Source organism: Lynx rufus, unplaced genomic scaffold, assembly GCF_022079265.1.
Source record: "Lynx rufus isolate CCGP_SWC_20201006 ecotype Redwood Valley unplaced genomic scaffold, mLynRuf1.p SCAF_9, whole genome shotgun sequence".
Taxonomy (NCBI): Eukaryota; Metazoa; Chordata; class Mammalia; order Carnivora; family Felidae; genus Lynx; species Lynx rufus.
Genome location: NW_025814897.1, coordinates 96,031,424 through 96,051,761, shown reverse-complemented (window position 1 = coordinate 96,051,761; position 20,338 = coordinate 96,031,424). Strand labels below are relative to the sequence as shown.

At 41.3% G+C, this 20,338-nt stretch overlaps 1 protein-coding gene across 1 annotated transcript in view; it reads right to left on the bottom strand.

Annotated features, from left to right (window-relative positions):
- Positions 1 to 11,760, bottom strand: part of TTC17 (tetratricopeptide repeat domain 17) — a 128,833-nt gene extending 117,073 nt beyond the window's left edge. The window contains exon 1 of the mRNA XM_047070224.1: positions 11,589 to 11,760. Coding sequence (XP_046926180.1) covers positions 11,589 to 11,747 — 159 coding nt within the window. The 5' untranslated portion in view covers positions 11,748 to 11,760. The remainder of the gene's footprint in view (positions 1 to 11,588) is intronic.
- Between the last annotated feature and the right edge of the window lie 8,578 nt (positions 11,761 to 20,338).

Genomic DNA, 20,338 nt, shown 5'->3' with positions numbered 1-20,338 from the left:
TTCTTTTGCGTATGTTAAATGTCTGAACGTTAAGGACTTACCTAAATTTGTATAGTAATCAATTAATTTCAGTAATGTCTCAATCTCAAAGTTCTTTGAGCATATATCATTTAAGGTATGTTGAAGAGATAGTATTTCCAAACAGCCAATCGGAATGTAGGTTATCTGAGACACCATTTTACAACTCTGGTTCAGAGATACTACATTCTTAGAGAAGTCTTGGTTTATCTAGAGCTTTTATTGTTAGCAGGGAGAACGCATAAATTGGCTTGCCCCCTTTAAAGTAAATGCACTGCGCTTTCTCCAGACTACTAAAACGATGGTGGCCCTTCACTGTGCTAATATGCAAGAGCTTTTACAAGTGTAAGCAACTGCCTGAACACATACATGCAGGTACCCTCCCTTTCTCTTTCGTATGCAATACTTCCGAGTGTGTACGATGTGTCAGGGACCATTTTTGGCATGGGGGTTACCTCACTGAATATAACAAAGGTCAACGAAAAAGTTAATGTTCTTGTAGGAAGACCAGTAATACATTACAATAGAGTAATAGGTGCTATGAAGAAAACTAAAGCAAAGTAAGAAGACAGAATGATGGAAGGAGATGCTGTTTTAGATAGTGTGGTCAGAAGATAGGTGACATGTGAACAGATTTGAAAGAGAGCCATGAGAATGTCTGCAGAAATTTTTCAAGCAACAGAAGGACCAAGAACAAAGTTGGTTCTCTCAAGACCCACCCCAAAGGCCAGTATGGCCGAATCACAGAATACAAGAAGGAAAGTGGTATTTGCGGTAGAGAGGTGGCCAGGGGCCAGGTCCCAGATCTTACAAGGGCCTGCCTTATAGGCCATGGTACAAAGTCCAAAATTTTTTTCTTAAAAGTATGATGGGAAACCACTGAAGGTTTTCTGATGCTCTTTGGATCTCTTCCCCCTACAACCCTTAAAAGAGTGACACGACCAGACTTATGATCTTTAAAAGTGTAGAGAATACCCAAAAAACAAATAATCCAGTGAAGAAATGGGCTGAAGACATGAATAGACACTTTTCTAAAGAAGACATCCAGATGGCCAACAGGCACATAAAAAGATGCTCAACGTCTCTCCTCATCAGGGAAATACAAATCAAAACCACATTGAGATACCACCTCACGCCAGTCAGAGCAGCTAAAATGAACAAATCAGGAGACTATAGATGCTGGAGAGGATGTGGAGAAACGGGAACCCTCTTGCACTGTTGATGGGAATGCAAACTGGTGCAGCCGCTCTAGAAAACAGTGTGGAGGTTCCTCAAAAAATTAAAAATAGAACTACCCCATGACCCAGCAATAGCACTGCTAGGAATTTACCCAAGGGATACAGGAGTGCTGATGCATAGGGGCACTTGTACCCCAATGTTTATAGCAGCACTTTCAGCAATAGCCAAATTATGGAAAGAACCTAAATGTCCATTAACTGATGAATGGATAAAGAAGATGTGGTTTATATATACAATGGAATACTACAAAAGAAAGAATGAAATCTGGCCATTTGCAGCACTGTGGATGGAACTGGAGAGTGTTATGCTAAGTGAAATAAGTCAGGTAGAGAAAGACAGATACCATATGTTTTCACTCATATGTGGATCCTGAGAAACTCAACAGAAGACCATGGGGGAGGAGAAGGGGGAAAAAAAAAAGTTACAGAGAGGGAGGAGGCAAATCATAAGAGACTCTTAAATACTGAGAATAAACTGAGGGTTGGTGGGGGGGGCAGGGGAAAGTGGGTGATGGGCATTGAGGAGGGCACCTGTTGGGATGAGCACTGGGTGTTGTATGGAAACCAATTTGACAATAAATTTCACGTAAAAAAAAAAAAGTGTGGCGAATAGACTCTATGGGGCAAAAGAAGAAGCAAGGACACTGGTCAGGAGGCTACTGTGCATAGGTTTAAAAGGGAGATGAAGACCACTGGACTAGGGCTGTAGAAGTAGAGGTGGAAAGACATGGCTTGATGCAAGAGACATTTTGGAAGTAAAGTTGACAGGTTATTGATAGATTAGGTATGCGACACAAGAGTCGAGGAAGATTTATGACCTGAGCAATATGGTTAACCAGTGTGGTGGGGTGGGAAATAAAGAGTTCAGTTTAGGACATGATGTATTTGTGATGTCTGTAAGACAGCTAAGTGGAGATGTTGAGTGGGCAATTGGATACAAGAGTCTGGAGTTGAGGGAGAGACTGCAGATATGATTTAAGAGAATCCTCAGAATAGATGTCATATTTTATGCCATGACAGGGCACAAGACCATCTGATGAGCACATCAGTATTTAAGACTCATTAAGAAAAGAGGAATTCAGCAGAAGAGAATGAGAAGTCATGGTGAGGGATTTAGAGGGAAAGCCAGGAGTGAATGTCCTGGAAGCCATGGAGGAAAACAGTTCGATAAGGTCAGAGGACAAGTGCTGGCTGGGGAGCAAAGAGGGTGAGAGAGACAACTTCAAGCTGAGCACCAAATTTGGCAATAAGGCAGGCTCTGGTATATTTTGACAAGACTCGTGGGGATGAAGGACTGACTGGAGTGGCTTGAAGAGACCTATACAAAGAGAGGGAAGAGAGGGACACCTGGGTGGCTCAGTCAGTTAAGCATCCAACTCTTGCTTTCCAACTCTTGGTTTCAGCTCAAGTCATCTCACAGTTCGTGAGTTTGAGCCCCACACTGGGCTCTGTGCTGGCAGCATGGAGCCTGCTTGGGATTCTCTGTCACTCTCTCTCTCTCTGCCTCTTCCCCTCTCACGCTGTGTCTGTCTCTCTCAAACAAATAAACAAACTTAAAAAAAAAGGGGGGGGGAGCCCATGAGCATACTTTTCAAGAAGTGCCTGGCTGTACAACATGCAGAAGAATGAAACTAGACCACTTTATTACACCATACACAAAAATAAACTCAAAATGGATGAAGGACCTGAATGTGAGACAGGAAACCATCAAAACCCTAGAGGAGAAAGCAGGAAAAAAACCTCTCTGACCTCAGCTGCAGCAATTTCTTACTTGACACATCTCCAAAGGCAAGGGAATTATCGGCAAAAATGAACTATTGGGACCTCATCAAGATAAAAAGCTTCTGCACTGCAAAGGAAACAATCAACAAAACAATCAACTGGAATGGGAAAAGATATTTGCAAATGACATGTCAAATAAAGGGCTAGCATCTAAAATCTATAAAGAACTCACCAAACTCCACACCTGAAAAACAAATAATGCAGTGAAGAAATGGGCTGAAGACATGAATAGACACTTTTCTAAAGAAGATATCCAGATGGCCAACAAGCACATGAAAAGATGCTCAACGTCACTCCTCATCATGGAAATAGAAATCAAAACCACACTGAGATACAGAGAGGGAGGGAGGCAAACCCTAAGAGACACTTAAGGACTGAGAACAAACTAAGGGTAGATGGGGGGTGGGGGAGAGGGGAAAGTGGGTGATGGGCAGGGAGGAGGGCGCTTCTTGGGATGAGCACTGGGTGTTGTATGGAAACCAACTTGACAATAAATTATATTATGTTAAAAAATAAAACAAAGAAAAAAAACCAAATGAAGTGCCTGGCTGTAAAGAGCCACCCTACAGAATTCCCCTTGCTTTTGCCATCACAGAGTCTCACGGAGATGCAGGTAGGGCTCACACATGCCCCTACACACTGGAGCGCAAAGCTGTTCTCATTTTTGACCTGACCTGCTGGCAAGCCCTCCTATTCCTCACTGTCAGAGTCCCTTCTGTCCATTTCCACCCAAGCTGCTTCTAAACTGCAACAACTGCCAAACCCCACAGCTGACCCTAATCCCCCCTCAACAATGCAGCTGCCATTTCTCATCCATCTTGCCTCTGCCCTTCCTGATGATTTTTCTTGTTTTTTCTTCCTTGTCTCTTGTCACTTCTCCATACTTCTCAGTGCCTGAAAAATAAAGCTGACCTTTTAGATGTAACATCAGTGACAAAGAGGATGATTTCCTTTGCATACACAACCTGACCAGAGAAGACAGGCCAACAGTGATCTCTGAGTAAGGCTCTTCTCATGTGCATATAGCACCTTATCTGAAGGCCCAATGGCTGACTCACTGATGGGTTATTCGGAGCTTTAAAGATCTCCCAGGAGGGGCACCTGGGTGGCTCAGTCGGTTGAGCGTCCGACTTTGGCTCAGGTCATGATCTCACAGTTTGTGAGTTCAAGCCCTGCGTCGGGCTCGGGCTCTGTGCTGACAACTCAGAGCCTGGAGCCTGCTTCAGATTCTATGTCTCCCTCTCTCTGCCCCTTCCCTGCTCATGCTCTCTCTCTGTCTCTCAAATATGAATAAGTATTAATAAATAAATAAAGATCTTCCAGGAGTCTGAGGCCTCCTGTAGGTTAGCTTCCAAAATGACTATCACATTAGTAAGCAGTGTGAGGCTTCATTCGGACAGTGGTAAATTCCTGAGAGGCAGGAACCAGTTTTCATACTTCCTTATGTCATCCGTTCAATAGATACTATTGCAGCCTATGGGATTTAGCATGAGAGATGCAGGAGGTGCAGAGAAAATGGGTATGGCTTCTCCCTTCATGGGGCATGTAGGAGTCTGGTAGGGTATTTACATTAGTAAATGGACACAATATGGCATGGTAAATTCCTTCATAAGGGAATACCAGACACTATAAAAGCACATAGAAAGAACAGCTTGTTTAAATTTGGGCATTAGAAGCTTCCCTGTGTAAGTGATGTTTAAGTTGTGAAGAGTACTGAGTTAGCCAGATTAGGACAGTCAGCATTTCAGGGAAAGAACATGTGCAAAGGCCCAGAAGCAAGTGAGAACAGAGCACATCTGAGGGCACTGACCAAAGTTAAATATGGCCAAGTGTTATGTGTGTGTATTCTGGGGGTGAAAGTGGGGCACTGAAGAATGAACAAAGATAAGCTAGAGAGAAGGAGGGGCCAGATCACAAGACACATTAAAGAAAGACCATGTCCTGGGATATGCACCAAATGATTTAAAGGCAATTTTCCTTGAGAAGTGAGAATGGGGAGAGGTGGGAAGACTTCACTTTATTATTTTAAATACCCCCATAATGTTAGACATTTACTTTTTAGAATGCCATGCATTCCTTCTGTAATTCAAATTTTTAATTAAACAAAACAAAAGTTTTATTTATTTTTACTTTAGACCGATTGAGAGCATACACACAAAGGAGAGGGGGCAGAGAGGAAGAGAGAGGGAAGGACAGACAGAGAATCAAGCAGGCTCTATGCTCAGCACAAAGCTGGATGCAGGGCTTGATCCCACGACTCTTGGATCATGACCTGAGCTGAGATCAAGAGTTAGATGCTCAACCAACTGAGCCCCAGGTGCCCCAAAACACCCAGGTGCCCCAAAACAAAGTTTTAAAAGCTGAGTCTAACTGCACTGGGGAGAATGGGTTGGAAGCAGGACAAGACTAGAGAAAGGAGAGCAGTTAGAAAGCTGTGGCAAGAATCAGGTGGCCTGAATTGGAGTCACAGCAGTGACTATGGGAAGAAGATATAATTAGGAAGTAAAATGGAAAGATTTTGGTAAAGAATATAGGAAACAACTAGATTTCTGACATGGGCAAATGGGTGGATGGTGAATGGTGGGGTCTTTTGTTCAGTTTGGGAAAACAGGGCACGACACAGGTTTAGGTAGGGTAAAAATGAGTTTAGATTTGATCATATTAAGCTTGAAGTACCTAGAGGACATTCACATGGAATTCAAAGCTTATTAGAGGTCCTGAATCTATAACCCTGGAGGAAAAAATCTGACTTACAAAAAGAAATGCGGCTATTCTCAGCACATATGTGGTAACTTAAGTCCTGAGAAAAGATAGGATTGCCCAGGTATATGTAAAGAGTAAAAAGAGAAGGCTGAAACAGAAGCTGGAGGTAAAGCAATATATAAAGTTGAAATTCTCAGAATGATCTGTGATCCATATGTATCATGATCTCCTGAGGGGTTTGGTAAAAATGTGGAATTCTTGGCTTTACTGGTTCAGATACTTTAGTGGCCTAGGAACCTGTATTTTAAGCAAGTACCCCAGATTATTTTTGTGTAAGGTAAAGTTTGAGAACCACTGATCTAGAAGATGAGTGGAGGAAGAAGAGCTGGAGAAAAGAAAAGAAAAAAAAAAAAAAAGGTTAAGAAGGAGCTGTACTCTGCTCACCCCCAATGAAAAATGAGAATTTCGTGTCACAGTAGCCATTGGAAAACAGCATATCCATCAAAGCACAGTGGGCTGGTGAAAAATAAGCTGTCAGTAAATACTTGTTTAATAAGTAATTGGGAAAAGTATTTAAAGTTATAATTTACCTCTGTATACTTATAAGCTATTACCTACTCTATAGTATAAACAAAGTTAACCCCTGGGAATTTATAAGATAATAGAATAGTAGGAAGTGGAAAAAAAAAAGGATTGAGTGAGAATCACTTTGATGTCAACGTCTAGGACAAATTACAAAGGTTTAGCAGGTACCTAGCAAGTTAGTGAAGAAACAACCATGACCTCTCAGATCCAAGTAAATTCCTGAAGTATATAAACACAGAAGCAAAGCTCTATGATAAAAAGATGGGCTCAGTGTTGAAAAGCACTGAAATAAACCTGTCAGCTTCATAGTATCATCCAGATGCCCTCTCCCAGATTAACCAATTACTTAATACCCAAATCAAGCCACTCCTTCACTTATAAACTATTAAAGACCAATAGATAAAGATTTAGTCTGTTTGTCCAACTAAACCTGACAGCTCAGGTCATAGTTGCTGAAATATTACTGCTTATCAATCACTTCTTATGCCAAAGTTGCTAGGTTTCAGATGGTGAGCTTTGTCAGAAACTTCATTTGTTCTAAGCAGTTAAAAGGATCTGTACTTTAAATTTTTTTTTTTTTCAACGTTTATTTATTTTTGGGACAGAGAGAGACAGAGCATGAACGGGGGAGGGGCAGAGAGAGAGGGAGACACAGAATCGGAAACAGGCTCCAGGCTCTGAGCCATCAGCCCAGAGCCTGACGCGGGGCTCGAACTCACGGACCGCAAGATCGTGACCTGGCTGAAGTCGGACGCTTAACCGACTGCGCCACCCAGGCGCCCCAAAAGGATCTGTACTTTAAAGACATTTGCTTGATAGAAGGCAAAATGATGAAATAACCCCCAAATTAAATCACACCTATTTTTGACGCTTCTCCACCCACCCCCAATTTAAAGTCATCACAAAACATTCTGCAGAGGTAAAGCAAACTGGAAAAGAGAAGACTTTTACTTCATTATTCCCATTTTTTACTTTTCTTTCTATTTCTTCATTGGTAGGTATTATGAAAGGGGGGGAAAGCACTTCAAACTTACCGAGTACAAAGTGCTCACTTGCATGTTACTGCAGATTTTTACTTACTGCTATCACTAAATGCCACTCATCAGTTATGTGACTGTGGGTAACTTTCTCTCCTATGAGTTGTACCATATACCCTTTAAGAATTTTTTCCTAGTCTAAAGTACTATTGTTCTAAGATTTGAGAAGGAAACAGTCGGTAGCTAAGAAATATTATAATGTTATGAGAGTTGATAACAATTATACTCTTCATTTACTTAAAATTTTAGACCTCCACTTATGAAGACAGAGAATATCCAGGGGCCATGAACCCCAGTGCTATAAGTACAACTTCTTTTTTTTGTTGTTGTTAAGTAGGCTTCATACATGGAGACCAATGTGGGGCTTGAAGTCATGACCCTGAGATCAAGACCTAAGCTGAAGTCAAGAGTCGACTGAAACACCTGGGTGCCCCTTTCCCCTCCCCCACCTATTTTCAGAAGTACAACTTCTTGAAAGTCTAAGACAAACTGGTAACATTTCAGGAGTTCCTTTGTTAGCTGGTAATTCAGAACATGGAATATTGGTTTTTCCACAGTAAAGATGTGATACATTATGGTTAGGCTCTTAGGCTAATTCACAAAATTGAATTTAATCTTCAAGTGACTCTCCAGATAATTTTGACAAAAACAGAAAAATAAATATTGCCATACTAGGAAAAAAAAAAAAAAAGAGAGGCACCTGGGTGGCTCAGTCAGTTAAACACCCAACTTCGGCTCAGGTCATGATCTTGCAGTTTGTGAGTTTGAGCCCCATGTCAGGCTCTGTGGTGACAGCTCAGAGCCTGGAGCCTGCTTTGGATTCTGTGTCTCCCTCTCTCTCTGCCCCTTCCATGCTCTCGCGTGCACGCACACTCTCTCTCAAAAATAAATGTTAAAAAAATTTTTTTAAAAGAAGGAAATGAAAAAAACCACAAATTTATCTCAAAGCCTATTCTTCACAGTGAAGTCAACCAAAGGATCCATTGACCTGATTACTCTGTAGATGCTCCAAGTAATGAGATTTTAACAGCCCACTCCTTAAGTCCATGGACCCCAAGTACTCTTGCTTAAATAAAGAAAAATTTTCAGGTACAGGGGACACAAGGGGATCAGAGGTATGCCAAAGCCCAAAGCTGGGAGAAAAGCATAAAGGTGAAGAGAAGAGGAGCACCTCTTCTTAACTATCCCAACTGCAGTGGGAAAGGAACTCAGACTCTAGAACATTCTCTTCACATCCCAGCTAAGGCTTCCCTGAGCAATGCTCCTGGAATTTAGTGGCAGCTCAGTAAACATGGAACCTAAAAACATATAAGGTATGCTTCCCAGCTGAGACAGGGATTGTGGAAAGGAATGATTCCCTAACATGCCATGCTGAGAGCTCACCACTTGCTCCTGCCAGAAGTGACCACAGTTCTGACTGGGAGGACCCTGCCTGGAAGAATGGCTGCCTCCTTGCTGTGACTGAAGCCCCATTTCAACCCCTCTTCAGGGCCAGGTCTTCCAATGTATTTGTGTGTTCACAAGTTTGTAGTTGTAACTTGTGGGTGTCTATCTTTATCATTTGCTAAGCCTTGAAATAGAAAAACCAAACAACTGTTCTCTTCTCCTGGGAAGAACTGCTTACTGTACTTACAATTTTACAGTGATGGAAAATATCCCTATGTAAGTCTGTATTTGGGGCAATTCAGATTTTTAATTCATAAGTACTTCTCCACGTTCACTATGGAAAACAATGACCTATCTAATTTGGACAAGCTTAAATATCAGGCAGAGTTTCAAAAGGTATTTGCCACACTAATATTCTAAAGTTGCCATTTCAGTTTACCCTTAGCCCTCTCCCTGATATTAGACCACTTTAAAACTAAAATCACACTTCTGCTCTCATTTAGATATTATAACCAAAAACAAGTAGCAAGGAATATGGTATGTCAGTTAGGACACAATATATACATATTAAGCTTTTAATTAATTGTTGCTGAACATATGAATAGATCTGCAGTACACCCAAATCCATATACTAAAGGGATCTTTCAGTTCTTTAATAAGCATAGGCAAATGTGATAATTCATCACAATCTAAATTGAGTTTTGGATTCTGCCCGCATTTGAAATATTGCCAGGAAGGAAAGCATAGGTAATATACCCAGCTATCCGAGTGGCACTCAGAAGATGATCATGTATTCAACTCTCTTACTTTACTTATAAATGTTGCTTTTCCTTCAGATTAAATCCAACTTTCCTTCCCTAGCCTCTTCTTGTTACGCTGAAGACACCAGCTTTATGTCTTCTGGTATAAAATTTTGTGGTTGTATGAACTTAACATTGTAAATGTTATGTAGCAAAGTATTGGACAAATTCACTGAAAAAGACAACTGTTAAAAGCTTATAGTAAAGAAATCTTGCTTTCCTAACCTTAAGCCTAACTACTTACTGCAGGAGTGACTTGGCAAATTTCCAAAAGACTGTTCAAATTTCTCCCTTTCTGAGGCAAGTTACAGAAACCTCTACCTTTCCCCCACTGAAACATAAGTATCCAATGTGCAAAAAAGAAAGAATTTCGGGTTTTTTTGTTGTTAAAAAAACCAAACAGGTTCTACTTTCACATTGCAATGTTCAGCAAATAATGCATTTCTACCAGCTTTCACTTTTCAGATGGGCTACTTCCTAGGCTGAGAGGCAGGACACCAAAATGGGAAGGAGAAGTCAATGTCATAGTGTATAAATAGCTGTGGCCAAAAACAATATTGCAGAAGAGCCAATAGGAGATGGGCTCCCCAAATTGCGGCAGGAGTGACTTAATTCCATGTATCCCTTCATGAGGGCCTCAAGGAAAATTATCATCAGGAAATAAAAGGGGGTGGGGGTAGCAGCCAGGACTCCCATAAGATTTCTGATCTTTTGTGAAAGAAATAAACTTGCAGTGCTTTCTAGAGTTTCTGAAATGCACACCTATCTTTTAAATCTCAAATGGTATGGCCATGAAAAGGAAATCTTTTCCAATGTAAGTTGGTATAGAGAAAAAGAGTGCCCAATAAGAAGTCAGTCTTTTTTCAGACATACTTAAAAACCACTGAACAATACCAACGCCGATTTTACATTGTTTTACTCACTCGTTACACGAGGTAAAATTTGCCATCACAAGGCAAATCTAAACAAGAACCCCACTTCATACAAAAGTAAACCTTGCACTGTGTTCCTATCATCATTCATGACACACAATCGAAAAGGTCCATAATTTCACACGATGACGGTTAATACACTTGAGATCAAGGGGCCAGACTGCATGGGGCACACAATTCACTTCCTAAATGTTTGCTGGACTTTTCAGGATTGCTCTCAAGTGTTGGAAGTCATTAAGTTTACCAAGATTCTGCAGCCGAGCACACGCACGTACTGTTTAGGGATCAGCGGCATTCACAAAATGTAGGCAATCATAAAGTTATGTAAGAAAAGCAGTCCCTCCTCTGAGGAATTAGTTCGGACGGACACACAAGAATCCAGGAAATCGCATATCCTCCTTGCGGGGCCGGGTTACAGGAACTAGGTAAAGAAACAATGCAAAGTACACTGGGAAACGAGGGCAGTTACAGCCGAAAAGATGCAGGCAACGCCACCAGAGGCATCTTCAAGCATTCCTTCGGAAGGAAGGTGTATGTTGTCCCTAAAGAGCCCCTGTTGACCTGGGTAACGGTACAAGCTGAAACCACCTCGTCCCGACACGAATTCCAGCACTGGAAGAGGAGACTGGGGTAGGAAGCATTAGATGACCCACTGCCTAGGGGTGCCGAAGCTGTCACCGCCCTGGGACTCGCGCACAGCCGGGCGCTGCCACCTGCTTTCTACTTCTTCAGGGAGGGCTGGTGACGCGTGGTGGGCCCGAGAGGAACCAGAGGCAAGGATAATGAATCTGCGGTTTCTAAAGCCCAAGCACAACAAGATGTCCCCAGAGTCCGACCCCCACAGCCGGGCGACTCTTCCCACGCGGCACGCTGCCCCCGGGGTGGAAGGCTGAGAACTTGCAGGCGTCTGAGGCGAGGGCCAGAGAACAAATGGGGAGGGTGGCGACGCCGGGTCTCAGCGTCGGGGTCGCTCGGGCCCTAGCGCCCGGACCGTGGGAAGGTAGGCTGGGGGCGGGGCCGCGTGGAGCCAAATAGCCAGGGGCCGGACCTGGGAATCCCCCGGGGCGAGGGCGGGCGCGGGCGGAGAGGGACGCCTATGGCCGCTACCTGCTGCTGGATCTTCCCGTCCTCCGTGACGACCCAGTGCGTGGTGGCGAAGGCCCCTCGAGCCGCCACACTCAGCAAGGCGGAAAGACTGAGGAGCCAGCCTGGGCCGGAGCAAGGCGGCAGCTCGCACCGGCCGCGGACCCCTACTGCCGCCGCCATCTTGCCCCCCCGGCCCGGCTGCTCACACCGGAAGCGGAAGCGGGCCCCCGCCGCCCGCCATCTTGGGGAGGTCGGCGCTGGAGGAGGTGGAGCCCAGGGGGCGCTGCCCGCTGACGACCGGCTTTTTCAGCCTCGGTTTGGGCTACCGGGGCAGCCGGGTTTGGCTTTAGGTCGGAGACCGCGTTTTTGTTATTGTTTTCCTGTACGCGATACGATCTCGTGGGGTGGGAACCAGAGGGAGATAAAAGTAGTGTTCTAGGTGGAGCCTAAATTGAAATAACAGTATTCAGAGAATACGTACAGAGTGTGTATGTCTGTGTGTATATATTGATCTATATTCTTAATAAAATCTTGGTTTTCGCTTTATTTCATTTTAATTCCTGGTTGTGCAATATAGTTGGGAAATAAAAGGTATGCTTTGAAAACGCCTAAGGGAAGAGATGGATTCTCTTTTATTCTTCAAGTCTCTTAACCGTAGAAGCTTCAGAGTTGGACTGGTTGTCAGTCAAGGGCAGCGCTGTTCAGTATAAGTATGTAAGCCTCGAGCCACATACAAATTTTTAATCAAAGACAGTGAAATAACACATTTTATTTAACCCATTATATGTAATATAGTATTCAATATGAAATCTGTACAAGTTACTGAGATATTTTTTGTACTTAGTCGTGGGAATAGGTGTATATTTTAGATTTAGAGCTCAGGTAATTTCAGGCTAGCGAGATTTCGGGGCTTAAGAGCCATTTGTGGGTAGTGGCTACCTCAGGTCTAGGCTGGAAGTCTAGATCTGGAGACCCAAACAGCATTGACATCACCTGGCAGTTTATTAGAAATGCACATTCTTGGCTCTTCCACCCCTCCCCATCAGATTCTACCTTTCAGCAAGAGTCCCAGGGTACTGGTATGTACGTTAAGAAGCACTTCCCTCTAGTGAACCAACGTGGGGCCAAGCGACTAGCCTGCCTTCTCGCTTCTAGTTAGATATGTTGTTTTAGGTATTTCAGGGCTGCCTTCTAGCTTTGTAGGTTCATTAAGCTTTTGGTTTTCTCTTTGGGAAAGGAGGGTGAGAATTTTGCCTGACCACTTCCCTACTTTGGCATATTGCTGGAAAACAAAAATAATTGCCAAGTGTTTAAATATAACTTCATAGTATGGAAGCAATGACCACAGCATTGGTTTTTAGTTCCTTCTGAAAGTAGGTTTTCTTAGAGGATTGCAGTAATGAACATGCATCTCCCTAAAAATGTGTGGCTTATCTGCTTTTTTGTCTAGTACTCTGCTAGACAGTGGGTATGGAGATCTGACCACTGAGCAATGTGCAAGCTAGTGGAATATTGACAGGTTAACAACTGAAATACAGGATGTATTATTCCTGAGTATTCCTGTGTGTGTGTGTGTGTGTGTGTGTGTGTGTCTACTACATATTCTTTATCTCTTTATCTGTTCATCTATCCATGGACATTTGGGTTGCTTTTGTATCTTGGCTATTGTAAATAATACAGCAATAGAACATAAGGGTACATATATCTTTTCAAATTTGTGTTTTTGTTTTCTTTGGATAATTTCCCAGTAGTGAAATTACTGGATTGTATGCTATTTCTATTTTTAATTTTTTGAGGAACTTCCATGTGTGGATGCACCAATTTACATTCCCAACAACAGTGCACAAGTGTCCCTTTTGCTCCACATCCTTGCCAACACTTGTTGTCTTTTTGATTCTAGTCATTCTGACAGGTGTAATGTAATATCTCATTGTAGTTTTGATTTACATTTCCCTGATAATTAATAATGTTGAGCATCTTTTTATGTGTCTGTTGGTCATCTGTATGTCTTTTTGGAAGAAAAATGTCTATTCAAGTCCTCTGCTCATTTTAAAATCAGATTATTTATTTTGGGGTTTTCTGGTGTTGAGTTGTGTAAGTTATTTGTATATTTTGGCTATTAATGCCTTATCAGATATATCACTTGCAAATATCTTCTCTCATTCAGGCTGCCTTTTCATTTTGTTGATGGTTCCTTTACTGTGCACAATTTTTTTTTGTTTTTTTTTGTTTTTTGTTTTTTGGGGTTTTTTTGGGTGCAATCCCAGTACTTTATTTTTGCTTTATTTCCCTTGCCTTAGGAAACGTATCTAGAAAAATATTGATAAGACCAATGTCCAAGAAATTACTGCCTATATTTTCTTCTAGGAGTTTTATAGTTTTAGGTCTTATATTTAGGTTTTTAATCCATTCTGAGTTTGTTTCTATGTAGGAAAGTGGTCCAGGGGCACCTGGGTGGCTCAGTTGGTTAAGCGTCTGCCTTCAGCTCAGGTTATGATCTCATGGTTTGTGAGTTTGAGCCCCATGCACTGACAGTGCAGATCCTGCTTGGAATTTCCTCTCTCTCTCTCTCCCCCACTAGCACTCGCTCTTGCTGTGTCTAACTAACTAACTAACTAACTAACTAACTATCCAACTAAATAGTGCTCCAGTTTCATTCTTTTGCATGTAGCTGTCCAGTTTTCCCAGCACCATTTATTGAAGAGACTGTGCTTTCCCCATTGTATATTCTTGCTTCCTTTGTTGTAGATTACTTGACCAGATAAGCATGGGTTTGTTTCTGGGCTCTCTGTTCTGTTCTGTTGATCTATATGTCTATTTTTGTGCTAGTGTCATATGGTTTTAATTACTGCAGCTTTGTAGTATATCTTGAAATTTGGGTTTGTGATACCTCCAGTTTTGTTCTTCTTTCTCAAGATTTCTTTGGCTACTTGAGGTCTTTTGTGGTTCCACATAAATTTTAGTATTAATTGTTTTAGTTCTGTGAAAAAGATTGTTGGTGTTTTGATAGGGATTGCATTGAATCTGTAGATTGCTTTGGGTAGTATGGACATTTTAACAATATTTGTTCTTCCAGTCCCTAAGCATGGAATATCTTGCCATTTGTTTGTGTCATTTTCAATTTCTTTCATCAGTGTTTTATAGTTTTTAGAGTAAGGTCTTTCACTTCCTTGATTAAGTTTATTCCTTGGTATTTTATTCTTTTTGGAGCAATTGTAAAATGGAATTGTTTTCTTAATATCTCTTCCTGCTATTTAATTATTAGCAATTGAAACACAATTGATTTTTCATGTATCCTGCAACTTTACTGACTTCATTTTTTACTTCCAATAGTTTTTGGGTGGAGTCCTTAGGGTTTCCTATGTATAGTATCATGTCATCTGCAAATAGTGACAGTTTAACTTCTTCCTTAACAATTTGGATGCATTTATTTTTTTTGTCTGAGTGCTGTGGCTAGGACTTCCAGTACTATGTTGAATAAAAGTGGTGAGAGTGAATATCCTTGTTCTTGCTCCTGATCATAGAGGAAAAGCTCTGTTTTTCACCATTGAATATGATGTTAGCTGTGGATTTTTCATATATGGCTATTATTATGTTGAGGTGTGTTCCCTCTAAATCCACCTTGTTGAGAGTTATCATGAATAGATGTTAAATTTTGTCAAATGCTTTTTCTGTATTTATTGAGATGTCATATGATTTTTATCCTTTCTTTTGTCATTGTGGTGTATCACATTGATTGATGTGCAAATATTGAACCATCCTTGCATCCCTGGAATAAATGCCACTTGACCAAGGTGAATGATTCTTTTAATGTATTTTTGAATGCAGCTTGCATTTTGTTGAGGATTTTTGCATCTATGTTCACCAGAGATACTTGCCTGTATGTTTGTTTTGGTAGTACTCTGTAAATTTTGAACAGCTAAACTTGTGAGTAATTCTTTGTTCAATTAATTATACATTCTTAGCATATGATAGCAGGAAGCATTTCCTGTACAAATATATTTTATCTTCCAAAAACCTTGGTTAGTTTGACTTTTATTTATTATCTCTATAGAATTTTTGAAGCCAGGAATTGGACAGTGATAAAATGAACTTTCTGGATCATTTCCTCCTTTGGGCCATTTTAACTGAAATTTGCAGAGAATCTCCATACTGTTTATTCCTTAGAGAAAATATAAGATATAAATATAACTGAGAGAATTAACATTCTGGTTTAAATTCTGTTAATTGATTATCTTTTGCTTCATGGAAAACCAACTTAAATTGTAGTGGCTTAAATGTTTAACTTTAAAACATGATTTATTATATTTCATAGTTTGTTGGCTAGACTCATCTGGGTGTTTCTTCTCCTGCTTGGCTGGGGTCACTCATAAGGCTGCACTCAGCTGAGACCTCAGCTGGGGCTGTCCCAGAATGACTCCACATAAATATCTAGTGCTTTAGCTGGAGTGGCTGAAATGGCTAGGAGTGGCTGGGTTGTCTCTCAGGATAGTTAAGAGAGGCTTCTGACATGGTGGCCAGGCTCCTTGAGGGCCAGACCCAGAACTGGGAAGTGTCTCTTCTGCATTCTACTGGTCAGAGAAGGGAATAAGGGTAGCTCAGATTCGAAGGGAAAAGGAAATAGACTCATCTTGATAAGTGAAGCATTATGTTCAAGCAGATATGGAAGGAATTATTGGCAGCTTACTCTGCATATAGTTAATTCCTTTAGAGGGATTTTGAATTGATAGAAGTTGAAAAGGTGGATAGGGAGGGAGGCTAGTTATGGCAGGGAGGGCTGTGGAGGTATATCTTTCCAACAGCTATATGCAAAGTGAACACAGTTTACAAAGGGAAGGCAGAGAGTACCTAAATATAATAATTTCATTTAGAAATAGTTTGCCAAATAGATCAAGCAGTCTGAAGCATGAGGACTACTATGGATGAGACCAAATGTCTAGTCAGCCATGGATTCTAATTCACAGCGACACCAGGGCTGCTCTGAGGATAGCATGATGGTCAGCCCCAAAAGAATTTTCCAGATACAGACTTCCCAGACATTAATTTATCAAAAGCCTTACAGCTGTTAATATATTTGGGGAGGACAGTTTCTGTGGAGTAACTGTATTGTCTATTCACTGTAAGTAGCTAAAGGTCATACCTGTCCCCACCCCCAGTTTTTACTACCACATACACTCAAATTTCAATATCCTCATTTTTTAAAATTTATTTTTATTTTAATTTACATCCAAGTTAGTTACCATATAGTGCAAAAATGATTTCAGGAGTAGAATCCAGTGACTCATCTCCTATATATAATACCCAGTGCTCATCCCAACAAGTGTCCTCCTTAATGCCCCTTGCCCATTTAGTCCATCCCCCCACCCCAAACCCCTCCAGCACCCTCAGTTTATTTTCTGTATTTAACAGTCTCTTATGTTTTGTCCCCCTCCCTGTTTTTATGTTATTTTTGCTACCTTTCCTTTATGTTCATCTGTCTTGTATCTTAAATTCCACATATGAGTGAAGTCATGATATTTGTCTTTCTCTAATTTCGCTTAGCATATAACACACTCTGGTTCCATCCATGTTGTTGCAGATGGCAAGATTTCATTCTTTTTGATCACTGATTAGTATGTGTGTGCGTGTATATATATACACACACACACACACACACACACACACACACACACACACACACACACATACATCATCCCTGATGATGAGCGATGTTGAGCATTTTTTCATGTGTCTGTTAGTGTCTATTCATGTCTTTTGCCCATTTCTTCACTGGATTATTTGTTTTTTGGGGAGTTGAGTTTGATAAGTTCTTTATACATTTTGGATACTAACCCTTTATCTGATATGTCATTTGCAAATATCTTCTCCCATTTCATAGGTTGCCTTTTAGTTTTGCTGTTTCCTTTGCTGTGCAGAAGCTTTTTATCTTGATGAAGTCACAATAGTTCACTTTTGCTTTTGTTTCCCTTGCCTCCAGAAACATGTTGAGTAAGACACTTACTGCAGTCGAGGTCAAAGAGGTTTTTGCCTGCTTTCTCCTCGAGGATTTTGATGGCTTCCTGTCTTACGTCTAGGTCTTTCATCCATTTTAAGTTTATTTTTGTGTATGGTGTAAGAAAGTGGGCCAGGTTCATTCTTCTGCATGTCGCTTTCTAGTTTTCCCACCATTTGCTGAAGAGACTGTCTTTATTCCACTGGATATTCTTTCCTGCTTTGTCAAAGATTAGTTGGCCATACGTTTATGGGGCCATTTCTCGGTTTTCTATTCTGTTCCATTGATCTGAGTGTCTGTTTTTGTGCCAGTACCATACTGTCTTGATTACAGCTTTGTAATACAGCTTGAGGTCCAGAATTGTGATGCTTGCAGCTTTGGTTTTCTTTTTCAGGATTGCTTTTGGCTATTTGGGGTTTTTCTGGTTCCATACAATTAATATCCTCATTTTATGATGAAACTCAAGTTCATTCTATTAAAACCTTTTGTGAGTTTGGGCTTTTTGATCTTATCACTTTATAGAAAGTTAAATTTTAGTTTTTCCTCATTGGAATACCATTTCCTCATTTTTAATTTTTTCTCTGTTCCTTTTCTGATAAATTTCTTGAGGAATACTAACTGGAGCTACATCTAGTATTCTGTCTATCTAGGCCTTATCTCAGATTTTTTTAAATGTTTATTTATTTTTAGAGAGAGAGACAGAGCACAAACAGGGGAGGGGCAGAGTGAGGGAGACACAGAATCTGAAGCAGGCTCCAGGCTCTGAGCTGTTGGCACAGAGCCCGACATGGGGCTCAAACCCATGAACTGTGAGATCGTGACATTGGCCGAAGGTGGATGGCTCAGCCGACTGAGCCACTCAGGCACCCCTGAAATCTTGTTTCTATTATCAACTCTCTATGACCAGAATTTTACTGGATTTTCTTCTGATTGCATTAGTTTTACCTAATAAATGTACAACTTCTAGGAATCCAATCTACAATTTCTTAGATAAATTTTTGATAAATTAGATTTCATTGGTCTAAGTTTTAGTTTCCATCACACTTGCTAGAATTGAATCTCATTTTTTCCCACCTGACCAGAACTGCTTTGAGTTCCTCCTATAGTTTCTAACACGGGAGAAGACAGTGTGCTTAGGGAGCACACAGGTGCATGGTCCTGTATACACCTTGGGAGGAAAGGCTTCCAAAGCAGAATGGAATCTAGTGGGGTCTGAAGGATGAATCCATTAACTGGATGAACAGGGGTGGAGTGGGGGGTGGGTAACAATGATTTTCTTGATTGGGGAAACACGCCTCAGTATCAGAAAGAGCACGGTGCCCTCTGAGTCACTGAAAGCAGTTCATTATCATAGATGAGGAATTTAGGAGCCCAGGGATTGAAACTAGGAGCCTAAAAGCTTTGGGATAGCACCCCAACCCACTTTTTTGTTTTTAGCACAGCCTGGCGTTCTTAAAGCCAAGTGTTCTGCAGTTTTTGTTGCCTCCATCTCAAATGCTTTTCCTTGAGATCTTCACTAGCCTGGCTCCAAATCATCATCCAGGTCTTGGCTCAAATTAATTCTTTACAGACTTTTCCTTTCCATTCCAACATGGAAAGATGTTAGCTCTTACACATTGTCACATTAGAATGCTTCAGCATTTTCATACTACTCCTCTCTGAAATCAGCCTATTTATCAGGCTCTGTGTACTAGAATGTGAACTCCCAGCAGTTTGCCTCTCTTGTTCATCACTATGTTCCAGAGCCTGAAACACTGCCTTTGACTTTTTATCGAAAGCTTGCCATGTGCCAAGCACTGTTTTAGGTAGTTGTGATTATCAGTGAGCAAAATGCAAAAATCTTTCCCTTTGTGGCATTTTAGCCACATTCCATTCTATCAGGAGAGACAGAGTAAACAACATGCAAGTAAACTATACAGTATGGTAGAAGTTGGCAAATGCTCTAAAGAACATGCAGCAGGGTTAAGTGGGATTTCGAGTCTTGGCAGGATAGAAAAGGGGCATTGCAATATATCATGTTCCTTGAGAAGGTGATCTTTTGAGGATTTGAAGGAGATGGAATTAGACAAGCAGATAGAAGGGAAAGAGTAGCTAGTGCAAAAATCCTAAGGCAGGTGTGTCTGCCTAGGCTGCAGGAAGCCAGGTGACTGGGGCAGAGTGAGGGAGAGGAAGGACAGCAGCTGAGGTCAGGGATGAAAAGCCATGGCATTTTTAAAATTTGTATTCTGAAATGAGCCACTGAACAGCTTCAAGTAGGAGTGGATCTCTGCTGTCACGTTTAGAACAGGCTGTCAAGAATCCAGTGTAAGAGCAGGGAGATCAGTTAGAAGGCTACCATGAAACTCCAGGCAAGAAATGATGGACAAAGAAATTTGGCAGTCCTCAGCACGTAGGTGGTACTAAAGCTACAGGACTGGCTGTGATCATCAAGGGAATTTAGATATCTCGTTCTGATCCATTTAAATTTTGGCTTTAAAACACTCCTAACAGGGGCGTCTGGGTGGCTCAGTCGGTTAAGTGGCCGACTTCGGCTCAGGTCATGATCTCCTGGTTTGTGAGTTAAAGCCCCGTGTCAGGCTCTGTGCTGATTGCTTGGAGCATGGAGCCTGCTTCTGTTTCTGTGTCTCCCTCTCTCTCTGCCCCTCCCCCATTTGCGCTCTCTCTCTGCCTTTCAAAAATGAATGTTAAAAAAAATAAAATAAAATAAAATAAAACACTCCTAACCATTCTACTTCAGGAAGACTTTTACTAAAGGCTGGCCGTTAAATGAAGACATTCC